The 23,045-nt window shown below is 34.6% G+C and overlaps 3 protein-coding genes across 6 annotated transcripts in view; 2 read left to right on the forward strand and 1 right to left on the reverse strand.

The window, feature by feature from the left end:
* Positions 1-3,279: 3,279 nt before the first annotated feature.
* LOC119638073 (nuclear speckle splicing regulatory protein 1) lies at positions 3,280-5,313 on the reverse strand. The gene is made up of 2 exons (XM_038034696.1): positions 5,239-5,313; positions 3,280-5,178 (listed from the first exon to the last, which is right to left on the reverse strand). Exons 1-2 carry the CDS (start codon positions 5,247-5,249, stop codon positions 4,017-4,019), a joined length of 1,173 nt encoding a protein of 390 aa, XP_037890624.1. The 5' UTR covers positions 5,250-5,313; the 3' UTR covers positions 3,280-4,016.
* A 777-nt stretch (positions 5,314-6,090) lies between these two features.
* Positions 6,091-13,141, forward strand: LOC119643723. Its single transcript, XM_038043192.1, has 10 exons — positions 6,091-6,147; positions 6,421-6,448; positions 9,338-9,487; positions 9,643-10,019; positions 10,414-10,593; positions 10,664-11,056; positions 11,109-11,611; positions 11,671-12,027; positions 12,090-12,339; positions 12,435-13,141. Exons 1-10 carry the CDS (start codon positions 6,091-6,093, stop codon positions 12,927-12,929), a joined length of 2,790 nt encoding a protein of 929 aa, XP_037899120.1. The 3' UTR covers positions 12,930-13,141.
* A 204-nt stretch (positions 13,142-13,345) lies between these two features.
* Positions 13,346-23,045, forward strand: part of LOC119644648 (protein vav) — a 36,866-nt gene continuing 27,166 nt past the window's right edge. For 2 of the 4 annotated variants that reach the window (XM_038044568.1, XM_038044488.1), the window contains exon 1: positions 13,909-14,244. In XM_038044568.1, coding sequence (XP_037900496.1) covers positions 13,963-14,244 — 282 coding nt within the window. In that variant the 5' untranslated portion in view covers positions 13,909-13,962. Of the gene's footprint in view, positions 13,831-13,908; positions 14,245-23,045 lie in introns of those variants that run through there. The other 2 variants (XM_038044331.1, XM_038044409.1) reach the window with 2 other exon arrangements.

Below are 23,045 nucleotides of genomic sequence, written 5' to 3' on the forward strand. Positions count from 1 at the left end.
AATAAAAGGTGGGTCTACTTTAAGCCCTTCTGCATGTTGCATACGGCCGCACTAGTTTATTATATACCCTGTACCTCAGGTGATGTATGGTATAAAGAGCAAATTATCGATTGAAGGACGGAGTTTCAAACTATCGAAAATTTAGCAGTCCGCTGCAATTTTATACGAACATATTTATTCTAATCTTTACGCTCAATGCTTTTTGTTTTTAGTCATATGATAGAAAGATATTCAAACTGTTAACCCGTTAAGAAATATGTAGTGCCTTTCATTCTTCTCGCTCACACTTAGCACAATCAGTCAATTTCTATTATTATTATTATTATTATTTTAATTTTAGACTAATGAAATGAATTCTTAGACTAAAAAAAGACATTGAGCACTAGCAACACAGGCTATCGACTCTAAGTCAATTTCTAATCTAATATTGAGGTCCTGAAAAATTGGCTTGGTTCTCAAATGGACTAGATTTGTGTCCCTTTGTTTTATAAAGCGTTAAGTTAGTTAGCTAAGACATGGAGGTGTAGAAAAAGGCACAAGTACAAGGCCGCTCAGAATAAGGCGGATAGTCATAACCTATCAACAATAAATAATAACAATGCATTGAGACATTCGTCAGAGCTATGCAAAACTTTTGCTTAATAAATGAGTTGGTGAACGCAATTGTTAGGGTCATCACATAGTTCAATGGCGTTAATCGTTTTACTATATCTATAATTCAAGTTTTGGTAAAGAAGAAGTTCTAAGTCTCGAAAATTAGACAAAGAGAAAAAAGAATCGAAACCAGATGATAGATCTATGTGGATTATTGATAAAAAAATTGCAACAGAAAACAATAATTGGTCGCAGTCCACCATAAAATGCTCTACACAACCTACCTCTACAGTTATATACATGACTGATGATATGATGATATGATATAATTTATTCTATGGGAAGCGGTCCAAGAAGTAATCCGATCCATACTATTTTCAGCAGCGTTTCTCCTTAAGCAAAAGCATGTCGGTATACCAAATTTCATCGCAAATATCTTGAAAACTGCAGTCAATAATTGCAACCCAAGAGAACAATACGGCCGCTGGCGATGGCCGATGCACCCAACTGCGACTGCACTAAACTTATCAATAACGCTGCACCTGGCGACTGCGCAGCACTCAACTACAATTACTGGATGCAGCACATTGCCTCGGTGCAGCGCAGTCGCTACATCGTAAATGTGTATTTGGTTTTATTACTGCTGGAACTTGGATTCTTAGAAAATCATTTAGCTTATAGGCCAACTCATTTCAAAATTAAAAAATCATTTCATCAAATGATAATTAAATGGATAAAGAAATGATTACAACCATCTTTTAGGCTACCGTAATAATCATTCGAATACTTCCAAGTAAGACTACATTTGCGGACGAGTTCACGAACATTTTTTGTTGCAATAAATTATGTCAACTAAATCGCTAAGAAATTTTTTGTTTCCATCCAAAACTCCTTTAAATATTTTAAACCGATCTCTGGATCCATTTAAACGTGAAGAGGTGAATATAGGTGAGATTTTCTAGTTTGACCGCATGAGAGTCTCATATTCGGGTGTTCTTTCATACCTATTTTTCGCTAACATACCAAATTTCAAAAAAACTATTAAAAAAAATTCCCATAAGCAGAATTTGAATTTGTTTAGTTTGTTTGAAAGGTGTTTTCACATAGATTCATGAGATGTCCACAAAAATATTTTACGTTTTTTTAATATGGACGGAGTAGACTTTCAAATCTAACTATATATTAATTTTAATTATCTAACGCAGCTCTCTTACGGCGTTCATAGAGTTTTATTAACAGATATGGTATGTGTCTTTGCTAGTTAAATTCGAATCTGTCTTCAAACCCTTTTTGAAAATTTGTTTTCACAACATAAGCTACTGGAGAAACAAAGCTCAAAATCAATGTTGAGACTTTCAAAATTTTTCTAAGGAATTGTGAGAGAGAGAAAGAACGAAACAGAGAATGCGTACATAACGAACTTTAGGAAATATTAGATGTTCGTGCACGGACGTTGCTACTGAAAATGAGCGACAGTACCACATAGAATAGCTCTGAGATTAACCCTATTTTTCAAATGGGAATAAAAATTGGTTTTTTGCTCATTACTTATAAGCTATTGCAAGTAAATGTACATAAATTTGAAAGCATGTTTTATGAGCGATGGTATAGTACTCGTAAATATCATGTTAAGTACGGCAATTTTCAAAGTCCCATAAAAAAAATTCTCTGAGCAAAGTTCAATATATCTTGCAAATCGTTGGAAAAGCTATAAATAGAGAATACACCCTGTGCTAGTTTCATTTATTCACAGGACATGCTTTGCTCACATTAGCTAAGCAAATTGTCGCTTTATCAGCCTAATTTATGATATAGTGAAAAAATGTTGACCTTCCAAATATTAATTTATTTTTATAAAGTCATGTTTTGCTTATATTTTGTAAAGAAAATTCTCCAAAAGTTCTATTTTAACTATATTTTGCCTTAAAACCCACCGCGGCTACGTGTAACATAATTCCGTTAACGGCTTAAAAAAGCTCTGTAAAAAAAAATGCGGGTTGTGTCTTTGCTAGTTATACTTAAATACAACCTCACAACCTTATGAAACTATCACTAATAATACTTGACGCTATTGCAACGAAAATATGGGCGTAATTTGTCAGAAGTCATGATATTATGAATTTTTCGTATGAAAAATTTCGACCTTATATAGCAAAACTCGCTCAGAAAATGTCTTCAGTTCTGACTTGGAATGTCCTATCCTCCTCGCTGTTATCAGCGGATATTACTCCTTTCCAATCGATAAATTTTGTTTGCCCGAACCGTGCGTCAATTCTGATGATACCCAAATATGGATAACCTGAGAAATGAAAACAAGTGGTAGACAAAAATGGAAAATACACTAATTAACTTATCGATTCGCTTTGTTCCGAAATAAATACATCTTCGGCCACAGAAACCGAACTAATATATTACGTTAGTAGTTAGTATCCGTCTGAGTGGCCTAGTAGGCATGAGTCTCGACTAGCAAGTTCAATGGTCGTGGGTTCAAATCTCAAGTGCGGTAGAGTTTTTAATAAAGCAGAAAGCCTTAGATAGTAGTGCTGTAATACCTTTAGTCTTAGAATTTATTCTCTGGCTAAACATATATTAATAATCATAATAATAATAATATTACGTTAGTAGTAGTTATAATACTTGTAAGTTTCGAGTTTCAAAAACGACTTTCGTTTATATCTTATGGGAATTGGTAAAAGAGTCGGTTTACGGGAAGGACACAACTACCGAAATAACGATTGAAATATTTATTGAAATGGACATACTTGTAGAGGGTACCCTTATTTATTTTTAGAAGGCCGGACAAAGTGAAAGAGTTTACAGTGAAGAATATAAAATTTAGAATTCTTCAATATGCAGCGAGCGACGCGGCGAAGGCACATTATACTTTTTTTTTTGTACATAACCATTTACATGCATGATAAGAAACCATCAACAGAATTTTTCATCTTTCAGATATTGAAAATGCGAGAGAGCGTCAACGCTACTATTGTTATTGATAACGGTAGCCCCTGCGATTTTATCGGCTCTTATTTTATAAGGGCCAGTCGTTCTAAAATCATTTGAGTCAATTTTCCGCGGAAGGCTTCATTGTTGTTGACAATAACATCAAGTAATTGGTGATGGTATAAGACGTAAAATGTACCGCCACATTCAAAATGCAATAATTCGCTAATAGAAGTTCCGATGTTTTAATAGAACTTAATCAATATATCAACGGGATCATGGTCGAAACATAATAAAAAAATAAATAAAAATGCTGTAAACGCTTATAATACCTTTGTTGCGAATTCCACAACAACAATCAAATTTTTGGTAACCTATTCGTGGAGCTTTTAAATCTTCTCTGAAAAGACTCGTAAATTTATATACTTAATATATCCAAGTCGAACAAATTACGCAGTACATTCTATTTAATTTAAATATTAAGCTGCACCACGTGCAGCCTTACGTTCATAATAACGTCGAACAGCGTCTTCGAAAACTGCACCCACAGTACGCTTACCCCAAATTTCACTTTTATTACGTTTGGGTTTTAGAATGACAGGGATTTTAACTTCAGCTTTTGCGGTTTCATCACTTTGATTAGCTTCCTTTGCCGTACTATTTCCGTCATCAACCTGCTTTAACGACTCAAAATTTAGAGCAATTGTATTAGCAGGAGTTCGCATTAACTTATCATTTTTTTTGACTTGTTGCGGTAAAGCTTTCTTCTCAGTGCTTTCGTCTTCATCTGAACAGGCGTCGGAACTAGAATCATCGATACTAAAATCTGAATCGGCATCGATGTTATTTGTTAAATGCCCTTTTCCCTTTTTGCGTCCATTTTCGTCTGCACCGACTTTTTCATCTTCATCTGAGCATTTGCGTTTCCTATAAGCTCTGTTGGGAGCAGCTTTAGCTGATTTTATGGGTTTGTATGAAATTTGTTCGGTATTAGTATTGTATGACATCGCTTCCTGAGGTTCTAACTCTAATTTTTTTATTGGTTTGTCGGTTCCAAGTTTTTGCTCATACAAATGGCGATAGAAACCATCCAAGTCTTTTTGCTTAGTTACATCGCCGACATTTTCCAGGTAATCATCGCGTTTACTCTGTTCTTCTAATTTGCGCATTTCCTCCAATTTTTTACGATATGTGGTGGTAACAAATGATTCTTTATCCTTAAATTTTTCCCCTTCGGCTTCACGCTCCTTCTGTACTTGTCTTTCGATTCTTAATTCATGTTCTAATTTTCTTTTTTCCGCACTTTCTATTAATTTCGTAATATATTTGGCTTCCCTCGGTTCACGAGATTTTGCAAGTTGTTCTTCTGTTCGCTTATTCGCCATGTCATCATATAATTCGTCGTACTGGAATATTGTGGGATCTTCTGCTAAAGCTTTTTTCTGTACAGAACGAGCAATGCGCCTTTCCATTGCGCTGGGACCGCTAGGACCTATTGCAGGATTGTTTTTCCTCAATTTCGGTGGACTTCCACTGCCATCTTGTGACTCGGAACTACTGCTTTCATCGAATATGGAAGGTTTTACAACTTCTTTCGTCAACACCGCATTTTTCTGCTGATTAGGTAGGATAAGTCCATACCTAAAAAAGAGATAAAATTAAAAACATTTCATTTCTTAAAAAATAAAATTTTTTTCTCACTGCTTTGACATATTTGTTGTATTGGTTAGTTACAGCTGATTTTTAATTAACTATCAATAAAGTTTCTGGTGCATCGCACAGCACGGGGTTGTTAATTTTATAAAAAAGGGAGTGAATATAACAAATCATGCTAACAATACTTGAATAGAATATTCTTGGTCTTCTTTTTGAATGTTACGAGATTCAAAACAGATGAATTGCCTGGTGGAAAGGCAGAGACTCAATGTGGTCACGAAGTTCTTTGTCTGAGCACATTAAGATTAGTTTATATTGTTGCATAATATTAGATTTTCATGCTCACCTGTTAATCCTAGTACATGTTATCATTTTTTGCGTGTTTTTGCCTAAGGCACAATTTTTTTTGGGATTTATTATTAATATTTTTGATGCATTGTTGTTATTAGTTAATGATAAAAACATGTTTTACTTTTGGTTTTTTTTAATATTGTTATTGTGTAAGGCTGGGAAGACGACACAAGAACAATCTGCCAAGCTTAGTTTGACGAATATGTGAATCAAAATTCGTGTAGACAAAAGGTGATTAGTTATTACGCTCTTTTTGTGTAAGTAAAATTAACCTAATGTAAATGGCGGCCAAAAGTTGAGGTGTTTCATCGCTGCGTACGATTGCGAGTTTCTTTCTCTTTGTCGAGCGACAGGGGGATACTATTATATCAGTAATGATGTTATCGTGGATGACCCAGAGAAAATGAAAATTGAAGGCTTCGCACTTTAAAAGATCTAATAAAGATCTAATTTCTAGTATATATGGATGAGTTTTAACTGTGGGAAGCACTTGTAAAGCTAATAAAATCGACTTACAATCTCAGACAATTAGAAATATTTTTTGCAATGCACGGCCGCAAGGCGAATAGCAATGCATGCGGTCATGAAAATAGAGCTGTTAGGGTAAATGGAAAAGCATACCTGAATATTAACATCTGGGAACTAAAAACCACTGACAACGACATCAGATCTGGAGTCGTCAGTAGAGATGTGAGAGAAATATTTCCATTTGGCGTCAATTAGCTTTAAGTAGCAGCTTTGCGCTTTTACTGATGTAGTTGCAGATTTTTCTATAGACAGAAATTTGATTACAGGTGGAAACTATTAAATTTTCGAGATTTTCGCAGGTTTGGCAAAACGAAGGGCAAAAGTTGAACGGCATAGGATCTTGAATAGAAGGTGGAAGGGCATAACTTGTATATGAGTATGGCCGAGTGCGTTAAGCGGTAAACGAGGACATATCCTACACAGTTTCAAGCGGTATTTCTCCAGAGCAGCAAAAAAAAAATCAACCCGTGTACTCGGGCTTTAGTTTACGTATATTTTAATTAAGCACAGAGGATCACATCTCCAAGAGATGCCACACATAGGTATCCAAGACATTCGTTAAATGAGAGTAGTGATGGGCGACCATATTAGCATGAGGTGTAACAAAGAATTTTGTGTGCAATGTAAGACTCAAGAAGTTAAAAGCATCAACGGGTGGTATTAGAGTCTTAGGTGCGGAGGTGCGGTAAACAATTCTGTCTCGGAAATAGGCACAATGAGTTCACGAGATAAGTAGTTGTTAGAAATTGTGTGTTGTGGCGAATTATACAATTTGCGCAGGCAGTTCGAAAAACTCTCATATGAAGAATAAACTACGTCATCACTAGATATGTTAAACCAGATCGGACGTAGTATGAAACCTTGAACGACACCCGCGAAAGATCTACTGCCGTTGTTATTGATTAGGAAGTTCTTGTCTATTTATTTTCTGCAGCTGATAAAATAATTGTACACTTAAGCTAACTATACTGCCTTAGAGGAAGACGAAATATTAGTGAGAAAACTTGGAAAAGGATTCCTAATCCTACCCTATCATATATTTTGCTCTTCAAGATCTACTGTAAGGGTGGTCACGTGATGAAGGAGCCGAGTAAAGAGAAGCTTTTTCATAAATGTGGCTTGAAGAAAAAGACTGATTATGATATTCTACAAAGTAAACATTTTGTGCGAAATCCAAGATAGGTAGGTATTTTTGGAAAGAACGGAAACGTAACATTTTCACCTTTGGCTCTGGAACTCATTGGATCTGATCTTCATAGTCATAAGAACTTCTTCAGAAATGTAGTAATAGTTAAGAGCTTTTGATTCATTAATTGTTTCTTCAAAAAGACGCTCTGTTCTTTCATTGAGCGAGAGGCGGAAGTAACCAAATATTCAAATGCAACAAATTTCACTTATGGTGAAGGATGCATCGAGCCTATGGGCCACACACTAGATGAATGGATCCTTTGTTGAAATTAATTAGGCAGCGACAGGACTTACTTTCAATTAGCCCATTGTTGTGGTAACCCTTTGAGATGTTCATTCAACAGCTCTACTAATTGCTATAAGTTGGAGAAGTGGAAAAAAGATTTATTGCCGACTCGAATTAAGAAAAAAAAAAAAAAGAACAGTTGGCTGAACAATCTTATTTCCTCTTCTTTTACTGGATATAGGTGATCACACTTTTTACATAATACTATTGTCTATTAACTAAAACTCAAAGCTCTTCTCGACTCCTTGCCGTGGATATAATTTCACCGATTTTCGTCAGCCCTATCCAGTTTCGAAACACAAACCTCTAACCCAACCCAAAAATCTCTACGCCCTTTAATACGGCCTTCCACTATTGGGTGTAGGAGTTCGTATATTACTCCGTGTGTAGTTTTTCGTTTTTTAATATAGTAGCTCAGTAGCTCACGCTCTAAGTTTATTCTTCTCAGGACTTCAGCATGTAGAATTCCACATCTGAAAAGCTTCCACTCAGTTCATTGCATTGATTTTTAATATTCATGGTTCTAGATCCTAAAAGAGCACCGATCAGCAAAGGAACAAGCACGGCAACTGAAATTATGTAATTTGAGTAAACAGCAGAACAGTTTAATTTTATTTGACAAAATAAAATAAACCTTTCGGTAACAATGTTTGTATATCGTATACCTTAAGTCTTGAGTCTTGCGTCGATATTCAAAGGTCAAGTGAATATGTCGTGAAGAGCGCTTGTTTCTTCACAATTGAACAATTTCTTGGCGCGATGCGATGCAATGAAACAATTGTAAGGAACACCATATCAATACCCCGCCAAACTCTTCGATTATAGTTTAATGAAATGCTTGCTCTACGTCTATATCAAATTGCATTTGCATGGCTTGAGACTGACTTTGTATTATATGCTTAGTACCTTTGGCAAACAGAACGAGGTCGAACTTCATCTATTCCGCTTATCATTTAGATGCACGAAAAAATGTGACTTAAGCGGTTAGGAGAAGTTACCTTGTAAAGCTCTTTTTTTCACAATATTCTTCTTTGCAATCCTAAGCTATGTAATGCTAACTTGTAAGCACGAAAGTATCGGTAATCTTCATAAATTTATTATTTATGAAAGACGGCACAAATTTTTTGCATTTTAATGTGACTCAATTAGGGCAGACATAAACGGGAGCTGTCTGACTTGAATGAATTCACACTTGGTCAGTATTCTGAATTCTCGCCAGTCTAGGTTAAAGTGAATCAATTATATTTTATACTTTATCTTTAACTTATTCAAATGTTACTTGCACTGTATAATAATAAGGCATATCGTTTAAGCTAAAAGGGTCTATTTTAGTTGATTTCGTTGAGCTATCGAAAATATACATACACATATGCATATATATGAAATTATTGCAAACTAGATAAATTATAAAAAAAAAAAAACCAAATAAATTACCGCAAACAGCAATGACAGTAATAACTCTCAGACGCATTAATGATTCATAAGTTATATATGATGTAGGGATTTGCCGTGATATGTCATAGCAGGACATCATACCGATAGTGTACAAAATACATATTCAAATCGCAGCACTTACTTACTTTGGCAAATTACGGTTATAAGCGAAAGCAATGAATAAATGACTGAAAACAATGAAGACCGTATTGTCTTTGCAGTTATTGATCGGCATTCTAGCGAAGTTTCACTTAATTAATGGGAAAGATTTGAAAATTTGTAAGTTTTATAGCGAAAGAGATTGAAATAAAATATAATAAAAAATTGAATTTTTTTTTTTTTTTTTTGCATATATAGTATTTTGGATTGATCGTGTACAGAGCGATTTTTATAATGATTTAAGCAATGCGCTTAAGGACATCGAGGATTTGCATTTGGAAACTGAAATTTCGGATTCGATATTGGAAATCGAACAAGAACATGACGACGACCAAAATATGAATAAATGCAAGTTTTAACGAATAATTAAATTAACTATGAAAAGAATATAAAATTGTTTATTTACTTGGCATAGCAGGATCGGATTACTTCACATTGTTTGAAATTCAAATAATATTCAACGATTGAATGTTTTTTTTGTTTTTTAATTTTTTTTATTTTAGTGTGTGAAATTTTAGGATCTGAAGGCGCTTCGGTTGTCATCGATTTCAGTTATTTCGCTTGGCAGCCCGGTCTTGACTACATTCGTTCTCATCATATACCTTACTTACGTGTTGATCGTTTACTTCGGCCGTTTCTTCAAATCTTTGCCGAATTCTTAAAGCATAAAAATGCTAACGATGTCGTAATCATACTGCAAAACGAACGGGACGAGATGGAAGCATTGCTGCAAATCGCCGAAGGCTATCCATTTCGGACACTTTTGCTGAATGGCGGTAGTGGAACGGACTTTTTAAAACGTTTGCGCGACTTAAGACCAAGTCCATCGTATTATGGGATATTTGCCGGCGGTACTAATATGAATGCCATCTTTGAAAAGGTAAAATCCCGACTAAAGTCTTCTATATATTAATCGTATGTGAGATGTATCCGCTAAGTTGCAAACAAATGTTTGCTATAATTCCGACAATTATTCATAATAGTATTCACATAGATATAGGCATATGTTTCGATTATTTATAAAGAGCTTTCAAGGAATTTTTGGGCCCAATCTTAGCTTCCTATCTTCCTATCTATTGTTAGAAATAGATAGAGGCAAAATGTCGGTGAATCTAGCGTTAAGGGGTTTTCTAAGAGATTAAGAATCTTTTTTTCGAAAACTTTCTGACTTTAAACTTGAGCGAGGTTTCTTTGTGTGGACTTAAAAAAAAAAAAAAATGCTTATTAAAAATGATGCCTAAAGGATTAATTTGTTTATTCAAAAACTTTCTCAGATTAACAAAGCCAAGTTATTTGCTCGCGCTCCTGAGTGGCATTTCGTTTTTCTTGATCCCAAAGATCGTGTTTTCAAATACAAAAAGGTTGCAGAAAACGCGGCTAAATTTGGTATTAACGCTCGATCGGTGTGCAAGTCATTGCGAATGAAGGACGCCTATTGTCTGAGCGGTTTCAACGTAAATAATTTATTATTATATAAAAAAATTTTCAATAAATGTCAAGCACTTGATTCTTCCATAAATATAGATTCAGCGTGCTTTACTTTTGGACATATTTCGTAGTCTGATCGATGTGAGACAATCAAATCTCGATTGGCTGGAACCTATCCTAGCCGAATGTAACGAAACTGAGCATAGTGATAATAACGAGTTGGAAATTCGTAGAAACTTCGACATATTAGATCATTTTCCTTTAACAAATTTTATGACTCTTATGACACCCGATAGTTCGATGCAATTTGAAGATGAATACGATCAAATAATACCATCGTTAACGTTTACGGTTAACATTTCAATTAATTTCTATTCTACGGCACACGAAGCGGTAACGGACTTGGCTGCTTGGCAAAACGGAGAATTGCGCAAACTTAATCAAACTATAAGTCCTGCGAAACGATTTTTTCGCATTGGAACCGCAGAAGTATTTTAAAAGATTGCAAGAAATTCGTTGTGTTCATTGTTTTATTTGTTAGGCCATTCCTTGGAGTTACCAACGCCGCGATCCGCGCACTGGTAAAATTTCTTTGGATTATTTGGGGAAACCGATTTGGGAAGGCTTTTGTAACGATATGATTGCAATGTTGTCAGAAAAAATGAATTTTGAATATGAATTGATTTCGCCTACAAAGGGCAGATTTGGCGAACGAGATCCCGAAACAGGCGAATGGGATGGTATTGTGGGCGATTTGGTTAGTGGTGAGACCGATTTTGCGGTCACCGCATTGAAAATGTATTCGGAGCGTGAAGAAGTTATTGATTTTGTCGCACCATATTTTGAGCAAACTGGTATTTCCATAGTAATGCGCAAGCCGGTACGGGAAACATCATTGTTTAAATTTATGACCGTCTTACGGCTTGAAGTATGGATGAGTATTATTGCTGCTTTAATAGTCACGGCGGTTATGATCTGGCTTATGGATAAATATTCACCATATAGTTCGCGAAATAACAAGCAAGCTTACCCATATCCCTGCAGGTAAAAGAAAAATAATTGAGGTGCCATCAACAATCTTGTGTGAACTTTTCTTGCTTTAGAGAATTTACTTTACGTGAGAGTTTTTGGTTCGCCTTGACTTCTTTCACGCCTCAGGGCGGTGGTGAAGCTCCTAAGGCAATTTCCGGTCGCATTTTGGTAGCTGCCTATTGGCTTTTTGTGGTTTTAATGTTGGCTACGTTCACAGCCAATTTAGCTGCTTTCTTAACAGTAGAACGAATGCAAACTCCAGTACAATCATTGGAACAACTGGCACGACAATCACGCATCAATTATACAGTTGTTGAAGAATCTGATACTCATCAATACTTTATTAATATGAAATTTGCTGAAGACACTTTGTATCGTATGTGGAAGGAATTAGCTTTGAATGCTTCTAGAGATTTTCATAAATTTAGGTATTTCTCATGGATTTATAATTTGCACCTTCTAACAGTTTTCATATAATAATATAACGTAGAGTCTGGGATTACCCTATTAAAGAGCAGTATGGTCATATATTATTAGCAATTAACAGTTCCATGCCAGTAAAAAATGCCGAGGACGGTTTTCGTAAAGTAAATGAACGAGAAAGTGCTGATTTTGCTTTTATACACGATTCTGCGGAAATCAAATACGAAATAACGCGCAACTGTAACCTAACTGAAGTTGGAGAAGTATTTGCTGAACAACCGTATGCTGTGGCCATACAACAAGGCAGCCATTTAGCGGTATATCCAAAAAGAAATATTTTTTTTTTCAGAAAAATGCACTAATTTTACTATATATATATATGTATATATATATATATATATTTTCTTAAAAGGATGAATTAAGTTACACTCTATTGGAATTACAAAAGGATCGTTATTTTGAAGAACTTAAGGATAAATATTGGAATCGATCTCGTTTGAATTGTCCTTTAAGTGAAGATCAAGAGGGCATCACTCTAGAAAGTTTAGGTGGAGTATTCATAGCAACACTATTTGGATTAGGCTTGGCTATGATTACATTAGTTGTTGAAGTTGTCTATTACAAAAACAAGCCATTCAATGTTCCTGAAAATGCACCTCAAGTAATTGAAGTTAAAGCAGCTGAAACTTCAGTAAAACCTATTTCAGCGGCTTGGCATACGGATATAGAAAGAAAGAAAATTACTCCACCGCCGTCATTTGAGGTGGCCGCATTCCGAGGTCGGGAAATTCCGTCCAGCATTACATTGGGCCATGAATTTAAACCTCGGAAACGTTTACTTGGTTCCGCAATCCGACCATCCGACGGTTTAATGACAGAAGATGAATTGCCTCCTTACGTTGAATAGTGCAGGAACCATTAAAACATTTAAAAAAAAAAATACACAAATACATTAAATAAAAAAGTGTTAAAGTTATCGATAGGCGATAATTAGTAGGGATTTTAAAAACCTTTAAAATGAAAATATCGTAGAGGTGCTTAATTTCGTAGTATTTGCTTTTGACATGCTTGACAAATAATAATAAAAATGCAAAAAATATTAATAAACGTAAATTAAAACAAAATAAATTAAAATTTGCTGCAAATCTACGAAAATTCTAATATATCCAATATAAATGCTTACTCCCTCTTAAAACAAACAAGGCCTGAAAATGAGAAAAATGCTTTGCTCGCGGTAACTCTGGCGATATCCATTGAAAGAAAATTCCGGAGAAATAACGAGGAGAACTTAAATAGGAAAGTTTATAAAACAAATTTTCATTATTTAGAAATAAATACGAGACAAATGTGCGTATTTGCGGGTGGACATGGACGCAGTAATGGCTTATAAATTTTTTGGACGTAGAAATAAATGATAGTGTATGTGATACTGTGCCGCCTATCTAATAAGAAAAAAAAAATGTTTCACAAATTGGAATAAGGGAAATATTTAAAATAAAGCTATTAAATGAAGTGTATATTGATTGCAATTATAATTGAGTGCAAAAGTTCCATATATAGAAATAAGCGAACGGAATAGTCGGATGAAAGTCTCATTGTTATTGTTCACAGAGACGAGAAAAAAAAAAAAAAAAGTCCAAAATTTAGAAATTGTGTACGATGTGTTGTTGGGAAATAGCCTCGTTTAAAAATACATTTTTACAAATTGATAAGTAACATTTGTTGTATACCTTTTGTATGTAAACATTCGTCCTACTCTTCACGTCTGCATCCCTCAATCCTGTCGCTCCGGAATTGTGCACGTTAGAGTACAAATATAAATATATATATATATATATATATATATATATATATATATGTTTACATATGTGTATATATATATACATATTTGTATATATGCACATATATAAAGAAAACAAAACCTCAAGTTTCTGCAAACAATGGCTAACAATAGCAATAATTCTGGCAGTAATATTGTTGTGGGGGCTGTTGGTTCACTAAATGCTTCTGGTGGTGGTAATGATTTGTGGCATGAATGTGTTGCGTGGTTAACTCGTTGTCAAATTATACCACCAGATCATGTGGCTAACTCGCCTACAGCAGAAATACGGGTTTTGGCCTTGACTTTGCGTGACGGTGTTTTATTGTGCAATCTGGTGCTGTATTTGGATCCCACTTGCATGGATCCCAGTGATTTTACGCGTAGACCTCAAATGGCTCAAGTAAGTACTGTTTTTTATTTTTCCTTGCAAAGCAGGCATATATCTACATTTATAATTTTAAATGAGCTTTATTGTGTCGGTCGTAATCCATGTTCACTTTCTTAGGTCAGCAAACGAAGGGCGTGAAATATCAACTCTACATATGTACAAATATCACTATAGCATTTAAAATCTTGCCTTCCTATCCTCCTAATTCGCTCTTCTAAATAGTTGCTTACTTCTTATAACTTAACTTACTATCCTTATCATGGCAGATTAGTGTTCCCTTTTCTCATATCTCACATGGAAAAGACAAGTGAGACCATCCTAATCAAACAACATTGACCTTTAAATATCTTACACCAGTTATCGTAATGTTTTTTGTTCCATGTACTTTCGTGATAAAGCATTAAAAAAGATATCTTGTTTCCGCCTAAACACATACTCTTCATGGCCAATCTTACGTAGGTTATAGGAGTACTTTAAAGAAATTTAAAAAGAAATTACTCCATATGAAACGTACCTTATACAATAAATGGTGTAGGGTATAAAAATTCATCTTGGCTTCTTCCACTTCCATTAGATGCTCAAATTGCATCTAAGTGTATTGCAGTAGCATTGTTATGCTTCTTAATTTATATTGTGGTACATACAGTGCGTATGTACAGAGACACAAGCAAGCTCTCTTTCATTTATCCATTATCAGAGTGATACATGGGTAAAGGTTAATGTGTCACATATGATATGTGCATACACATGTAGAGATATATGTATGTCTGCTTATTTATACAGACATTTCCTTGTATTGCAAATTTATTCAAGAATGCATTTATCTTTTAATTTTCCCCTTCTCCTACAACCAGTGGATCATATTCCGATTCACTCCGTAAAAAGAAACATCGCTTATTTGGGCTTAATTGCTTTTAATTGATTTCAGCTACCACCTGGAAGTCAATCTTAATTATGGCATATTTACAATGTACCAGTGCAGTCATTTATATTATGATGTTGATTACATGAAGTTGTAAATTTTAAAAATAAACACTTTTTTGTTACACCTTTTTAAAGCACTGTCTAAATGCTTGAGGTAGTTATTGATAGTTTTATCGATAGTACGTTACAAAGGGCAAATTTACTTCTTTTTTCCTTTAATATACTTTACTGAGGGAACACAGTGATGATCAGCAGGGGTCATAAGAAGAGAAGGACAGAGGGAGGGAGTAGTGCTGGTAGGTTGTTCAAAATGCGGCCAGTGCGGTTAAAGAGTCCCGGTAATGTGTTGTGCGATATCTAGGTAAATCTAGGACGAGTGGGTGAGAACACTAAGAAAACAGTGTAGTCATGTTAAAGGACATAATTGGTGAACAATCTCTTTTATGTCGGCAGAATGCTTGCTCTGGATGTACCTGCACTTGAACACAACACAGTCCACATTACGCCAATGTTCAAGGATACTACGAGTTTTGGACACATTTTCGTTGCTCATGAGTATCTAAGCCCATCGCCGCATAAGGTTGAAGATCTCCGACTAAACTTCGGAGGCTCCCGCCCACATATGTGTGCGTTTTGCACTGACTTTGGCAGGGTATAGGTAGCGTAAATTGTACGGGTATCACCTGCAGTGAACTATTTTTTACTTCGCTTTAAAAACTCTGGGTGTGTTTTTCGAGACCTTGAATACGTGTTCTCTCCAACAGACATCATTTTGTATCCTCATTCCCGGAAAATCAAGGGCTGCGGATTCGTTTCCTTTGACACCACCAAAAGACAAGGGTGATGCGTTAGGAGACAGCTTTCAATTTGGCGGAGTTAAGTCTTCGTTATTAGCGCGAACCCAATCCAAATACTCTTATGAGGTCTCGATTTAATGTGTCATTGACGGTGCAGCGTTTGTTCCGTATCTCATTGCTTCCTGATCACTTACTATGAATACGAGATACGAATGAGGAAAGATGCTGCCTTCTGCGGCAGCGATTAGATACACGAGTAGCACATAGTAGGAGATTGTTAATGGACACCAGGAAGAGGGATGGAGAAAGAAATTGATTGCCTCTGGCAATATTTATTGCCCAAACTGTTTCTTGAAACTTGACAATGACTTTATGGGAGCACTGTAATGGTCGCCGTGGAAAGACGTGAGAATGGGCAACAATGGACTTGCAATTAATAGCATATATACCGTTCGGGAAACAGCTATTTTATATACACTATACATTATATACTTTTAACTGTATACTATATGGTATATACGATACACATACATACGGCATTCTATATATTGTACATCATACACTAGATACTACGTACTTGCTGGATGACTTTACACGATGTACTATATATAGTGGACAGTATTTATCATAAGGTAAATCCGGCAAAATATTCAGCCGAAATGCTTTAAATTGATGCTAATGCACTATCATATTCGATAATTAATTACTTAATAAAGGTAATTCGATGTAATTACTTTTCGTTAACTTACTAAGACTTCTCACATATAATAAAGAAGGGAAACAAGATACCTAATAAAGAAATTGTTGAATCAATTGTAGAAATTACGTTTCAAGTTGCATCAGCGATTAGGTGAGGTATTCCAGCTAAACCTAGAAAGTGTTGAGGGAAAAATGTTCAATTTACTTCAATAAATATTACTATAAATTGACATGATTTTAACATAGATGAATTAACAGTTACGCCTATGAATGAAGGATATCAATGAATGAAGCCTGCTATAATCGCAAATAGATAACACTCTAGATAACACATCATGGAAATGGGCAAGAACGTAGTAAATATCACGTTAGATAATATCGACTAATGAATTAGTTGAGATTTCAACAATTCTGTAAAAAATTCATGCACTGAATGATTATAAATTTCATTTGCCGAAATGTTCGGGCGGTATTGAAGACTTCGCGATAGTTTTTGAAGTGTGTTTACCCCACTCGTCGTTAGCTTTATAATCGGTTAAATCGTTCATCATTATAAATTTGTTTCGTTAAGTGAATCATCTTCGTCTTTTATACGATCGATTGTCATGCATTCGGTGAAATATCGGCAAAGAACTTGCCTTTCCGATTCATGTAGCACTCACCATACTTTGCATACGTAATACGTTGTATGTACGTCGAGTGATATTGGACGAATTTATGTATGTGTTAGTGATAAAAATGACACAACAACTTTGCGGTCTTTTTTCTTATTATGTATTTTTTATTCATAATAAGCAACGCGACTCGTACATTTATGTTGGAAGGATGATGGAGCATAAATTTATTACATTTTCTAAAAATGTGCTCGCATTGTTGCATTGTTCGGAGTGAGTCTTCGAGATCAAGTAGTTTAGTTTAGTTTGAAATCATCTCAGTTTCATGGATTTTTATGAGTCGTCATGTTATCGTTTATTATTTAATAGTAACTGATGAAAATATTTGAAAATTTTTCGCTTTTATTATTATTATTATTTTTTTTTTTTTGTGCTTTTTTTATTTCCTCATCTTTGCTACGTGCTTGAATATGAATGCATTCGGATTTCTTTCTTCTCCACGAACAGTTACTGCACGCCGCGCCGACGCACACATATACACCTATAACCAATTATATTTTTTTTTTTTTTTGGTAATTTTTGTATTTTCATTGATACTGATGCGAGATGCATACGGTACACGTCTAGTCTTTAAGAATGGTTAAAAAAAAAAAGAAGCGTTATACTCCCATTACCTCGATATATAATAACCGAGTCGTATATATTACGTTTATGCACCACAGGTTTCCCTCGCAGAGACAATTGTGTGGAAAAATAATATTCGTGACATAATACTCAGTACACACCAATCAAACAATTATTAAAGGAAGCAAGCAACAGAAACAACCAATCAGTCAGTCAATCAGCCATACATACTCATTGTGTGCGGTAGACAAAGTTTCGTTCGTTACACAATATGTATGTATGCATAAACATGGAGATATATTTAGTGATGGCAGGCAAGTGTCTGTTAAAACAATTATGATGATTTACGTTTGCAAGCGCGTCTATGTTTTTTTTTTTTTTTAATTTTTTTTTATGTTTAGTGTATAACGACAGAGATTATCATGTTTATTAAAATTATTTGTTGAAATCTTTCCCTATACTCTTAATTCGTTTCGTACTACTACTGCGTACTCACACGCTGTACTCACGGACAGAGATGATTAGATTAACGCTTATCGCATACAAATTTCTTATACTTGTCTGTAATCAGTCAACCGAAAATCGATATTGATCAAAATATAATCGCAAACTCCTTTCGGAGCGTTGTGTAAATAGATAATGGCCGCAATTATCCATCATCCTTAATAGGTAATAATATATCCAGTAGGGTAGTTCGAATTCGTTTCGCATTCATAATCACAAGCAATTGCAATGCTTGCTGTTTATGAGCTTCTTTTTGCAGTAAAATATTTATGATAACAATGTCGTCTCTGCTGCTGTTGTTGTAGTAACACATTTGTAAAATCTCTTGTTGTATGTCACAAATGGTGTGATAAACGGAAGGAAGTTGAATTTTTGCATAAAAATAGAAAAGTTTTCCTGAGATTATATATGCATGCATAAAAGAATCATTTCCATAATTTGTAAACATATGCAACGACATTGAGACGATATTATGATATATTATGATAGGGTTAATGCTTCTTCATTCGATTGCAATGATACAATGAATTTTTGTTTGTTATTGTTATTATTATTTAATCGTAAAAATTTCGATTAAATGTCGTTTAAAGAGCGAGCTTTATCGTTGAGAAAATAAAGCAAACAAGAAATTTTTTTTTTTTTTCATTATTTTTAGCATTTTTATATGTAATATTTTATAAGTAGTAAAGCTATATAAAATATGTCGAAGAAAAAATTCATGGCGTTTTTTTTTTTTTTTTTTTTTTTTTTCAGTCACCTTGAAACACATTTTTATTATATTTTAAATGAATTTTATTAAACAAATACGTGTCATCTTGATAATCTCTGCTGACATGACTGTTCAGTTTTTGGAATTTTTGGGCAAAAAATTCCAATAGAGAGGTTTTCACATATCATCATTCCACGACATCATGGAAAGAACGGAACGGCAGACAACGAAACGATTGATAGTCAGATTGATGGGGCAAGGTCCGTTTAATATGATAGATGTATAAAAACTTACCAGCTAACGGCTCCCTCGTTGAAGATATGTGTGATATGGCTTTGGGGTAATGGCAGGCAATGCAATTTTTATTATTCAATTTCGAACGCTGACGCTCTTTTATCGCATTAATTATGAACAGTAGGGAATGCAATCAATCCCCTGACCAGGCCATGCGCAATTCATTATGCTCGCTTCATATCAAGCATAAAACGTATTTATGTAATTTCGATTAACTTTGATGACAATTTTTTTCCCATTCTTGTCATTATTGTTGTAATCTATCGTTCGTTGTCGATCTCGCCAAAAACGAGCAATAGTTCACGACTAGAATTTCAATACATAAAATTTTTGACTTTTCATTCATGTAGCATTCAAGTATCGAGCTTCTTTTCAATATTTATTTCTGTTACGAGGTCATAAGATGAAATGGGCTGGTCCTCCCCAATTCGTTTTCAACAATTTCGTTGATTTTTTTCAATAATTTGATGACTGATCAGGGCAGGAAAACAAGCAACAAATGAAACGTGACGATGCTTAATCAAACCGACTATAAAAAAAAAAAAAAGTGAAAAGGAAAAATCTTGCTTTGAGGGACGACTACAATGATTATGATCGTTATCCAAATAAACGATGTACACAGCCATGCCCTTTTGAAATGCGCACCCCGACAGAGTACGCATTCAGGTTGTGTGGATATATACAGCGTTCAGTACGATTTTCGATGGATGCTTTTTCCTTTATGTCTGTCTGTCTGTCTGTCTGCTCAATTCACAAGTCCTATTCTAGTGATACCTTGAGTGACATTTGGTGCAGTGACTAGTTTCGATTAAAGGGCAAACCGGATTTAAAATGATTTGTATCTGACTGTTTTTACAACTGCTATCTGTCTTGTCTTAAGTTTGCAAAACCCCTGTAAAGCATATATGTACATGTATTGACCCGCGTCAAAATCTATCATGTCTGTCCCTATGTCTGGACGTGTATTTTTGTCGATCTCCTAGTCGCGAAAATTCAAATGTCGGTTGCAAATTTAACAGAATTACCGTAATTGGTATTAAAAACGGGCCACATCGGCCAATGGGCACGTCAACGCTAAAATACAAACTGAAGCCCTCTCTTCTCTTCTCTTCTCTAAGCAAAAATTTATGGGTTTTACGCATTTACGGTCATTACGTACGCATAAATTATGAAGAAGAGAAAATTGAAAAAGATTTTCTATCGTTTTTGCGAAACATTCTCTAGTTATTACTCATAGGTTAAACAAGACAGAATGTTTAAAATTATTCTTCTCTACATTCTTCCCATACTAAGATGCTTTGCTTTTTATTTGAACAAATTGAACATACTCGCTGGTTGCTTTAATACATTAAAATGAATTTGATTGAATTTTTCATGTTCCTTTTTACTCATTATCCTTATTGAAGGATAGTACACAAAAATTTCAGTAACATTTAAAAATTGTCAGTTGAATTTATTCAAAAATTAGTTGTGATATCCGACATATGATTAGAAATTGTTATAAATATATATACAATCAATGTCATAATGTGCACAATAAAACAGATATAATTTTTAAACTAATTATTATTCATATACATTCAAAATTGAAATGCTGCAGCATTTATGTCATTTCGCTTCGTAATGCAAATAAATGCTATCGCACTGCTGTGGAAAGAGTATTGCATATGGTACAGATTTCTCATCCGAAAAGCGGCCAAACCATCAAAATGATAGGCCCAGTCGAATAGAGCTTTCTTACTTGTTTTTCTGGTCTGAAATCAAATTAAAATTGTATTTAATTCGAATTATAAATGTAAATCATATAATCGGACAGGGGAACATATATTGTTATCAATTAACATAGTCCGTATTACTTGTAATAGTATGCGGAAATGCGCAAAAGGAATATATATATATATTGAACGATTAAGTTCATGGAGGGTTGAGTCTTTCCTGTGATAAGTAGCTTTGGAATTACATGCTACACAATTGTCAGGCACTCAGTCGCACGAACATCTTTACGTCTTTACACAAGTAACTCGTGTACGTATTATAAACCACACCTTTTGTTGTTTCTTGATAAACATAGCAACATTGCAGCTACTAAATAAAGTAAAATCCTTTCGTGTACATATACTTAATACTATATATTGTGTATTTTGCACATTTAAAACATCATGCATTCATTGTCAATATTTCTCTTACCTTGACATCAATATTTCCAAATATCGTTTTGAAAACTACCGCATTCTCCGTTAATATCGTAGAAAATCAATAATCATTTTTCTGTCCTGAACGAAAACTGTCAAGAAACGACATATTTGAGAATCGACATGCAATGGTAAAAATAGATAAAAGAAAAAAAAAAAATCTAACAACGTAAATAAAATAAAAAAAAAAAATTTCTTTTCTACTTTTGCGCTAATAATAACATGTAGTAAAACTAATCTATTTTATTAAAAATGTAGTGCAGTGTCGCCCTCTTTTCATCATAATTGTCTCACTTAAAGGATGTCTAGTGGTTATTAGCAAAAAGCTGAGTCAATTTTTATGCCTAGTTATCATCCCTCTATCTAAAAGGCATTTTGCGACCATCAAAACTAGCAGAGAAGCAGAGAATAGGGATGATGTGAGAGAAGCAAAAAACATTGCTTCTCCGTGAACATTCAGTGAGTGGTCGAAGAATTGCCAGGCATTGTATTGTTGTCATAAAATTCGAAAATTCTTGTCGCTATTCTTTGATTATTATTACCCAGATTCATCGATCAATCCTTGGGAGTATATATCGGAATTGATTGTTTTCTAGTTTCGTGATAATACTTCGTAGGGTCTTCGTAGGGTTACAGTCTTTAACAAGTTGAACAATTACTATTTTTTGCATCACTACAAGGTATATATCGCATTTACGAAATGTTTTTACCGCGCAGTAATACGCATTGAGAATTCCATAACACATATACATATATACTTAGCTTGTTTAGCGTGAATAATGCAATCGGTTTCATAATGTTTGTCTGTTTGTTGCTGGTCCGTTTGGCAAAAGTCAACCAAACCATCGTGATCTCAAATCGTTGTGTAGAAGAATAAACTGGGCTTGGAAATTCTTTTTATCACTCATATCTGATGAATTTCGAGAACGAGATGAAACCCAATGTCCGAGGGTCAGCCTAAAATTACCCAAAAAACGGGCCAATTCTCTACGTTTCGCAAGTAAGCGTCCACAAATTTCTTTAATTGAAAGCTTTAAGATGGACTTGACCTTGGTCCCAAATGAAATCCTTGCATCAATTACTCAACCACAATATATAAGCAAGACGGGGTATGTAAGCATGTTTTTTTTTTTTGGTTCGTGTTTGGTTAGTAATTAAGATCTATATAATTTTTGGATAGTACCAGTCTTGAAAAGGCAAGTGTCAAATGTGATGACATTTCGACCATTTCGAGTTGTTTGTTTTAGTGATGCTATACACGAAATTACGATCTTTTTCATTGTTTTGAAAGCATATAAGTAGCGTCGTCAGCCAAAACAACAAATGTAATTTGTAAAATAATGATTGAGAGATATAAAATTTTGACGTATTTCGGTTGAGTGACGGCATCATCCAAAAGTCATATGGATTCGTCAGTAGCGGCAGGATTTATGTACCAACCTATATGGTGTATGTA

The sequence above is a fragment of the Glossina fuscipes genome, unplaced genomic scaffold, assembly GCF_014805625.2.
Source record: "Glossina fuscipes isolate IAEA_lab_2018 unplaced genomic scaffold, Yale_Gfus_2 0, whole genome shotgun sequence".
Taxonomy (NCBI): Eukaryota; Metazoa; Arthropoda; class Insecta; order Diptera; family Glossinidae; genus Glossina; species Glossina fuscipes.

Bases quoted from the DNA above. Each gene is read 5' to 3' on its own strand.
- LOC119643723 (XM_038043192.1), top strand. From the start codon at position 6,091: ATGCACGGCCGCAAGGCGAATAGCAATGCATGCGGTCATGAAAATAGA. The intron at 6,148-6,420 runs GTAAATGGAAAA...GATCTTGAATAG, and splicing joins ATGAAAATAGAGCTGTTAGG to AAGGTGGAAGGGCATAACTT. The intron at 12,028-12,089 runs GTATTTCTCATG...AATATAACGTAG, and splicing joins AGAGATTTTCATAAATTTAG to AGTCTGGGATTACCCTATTA.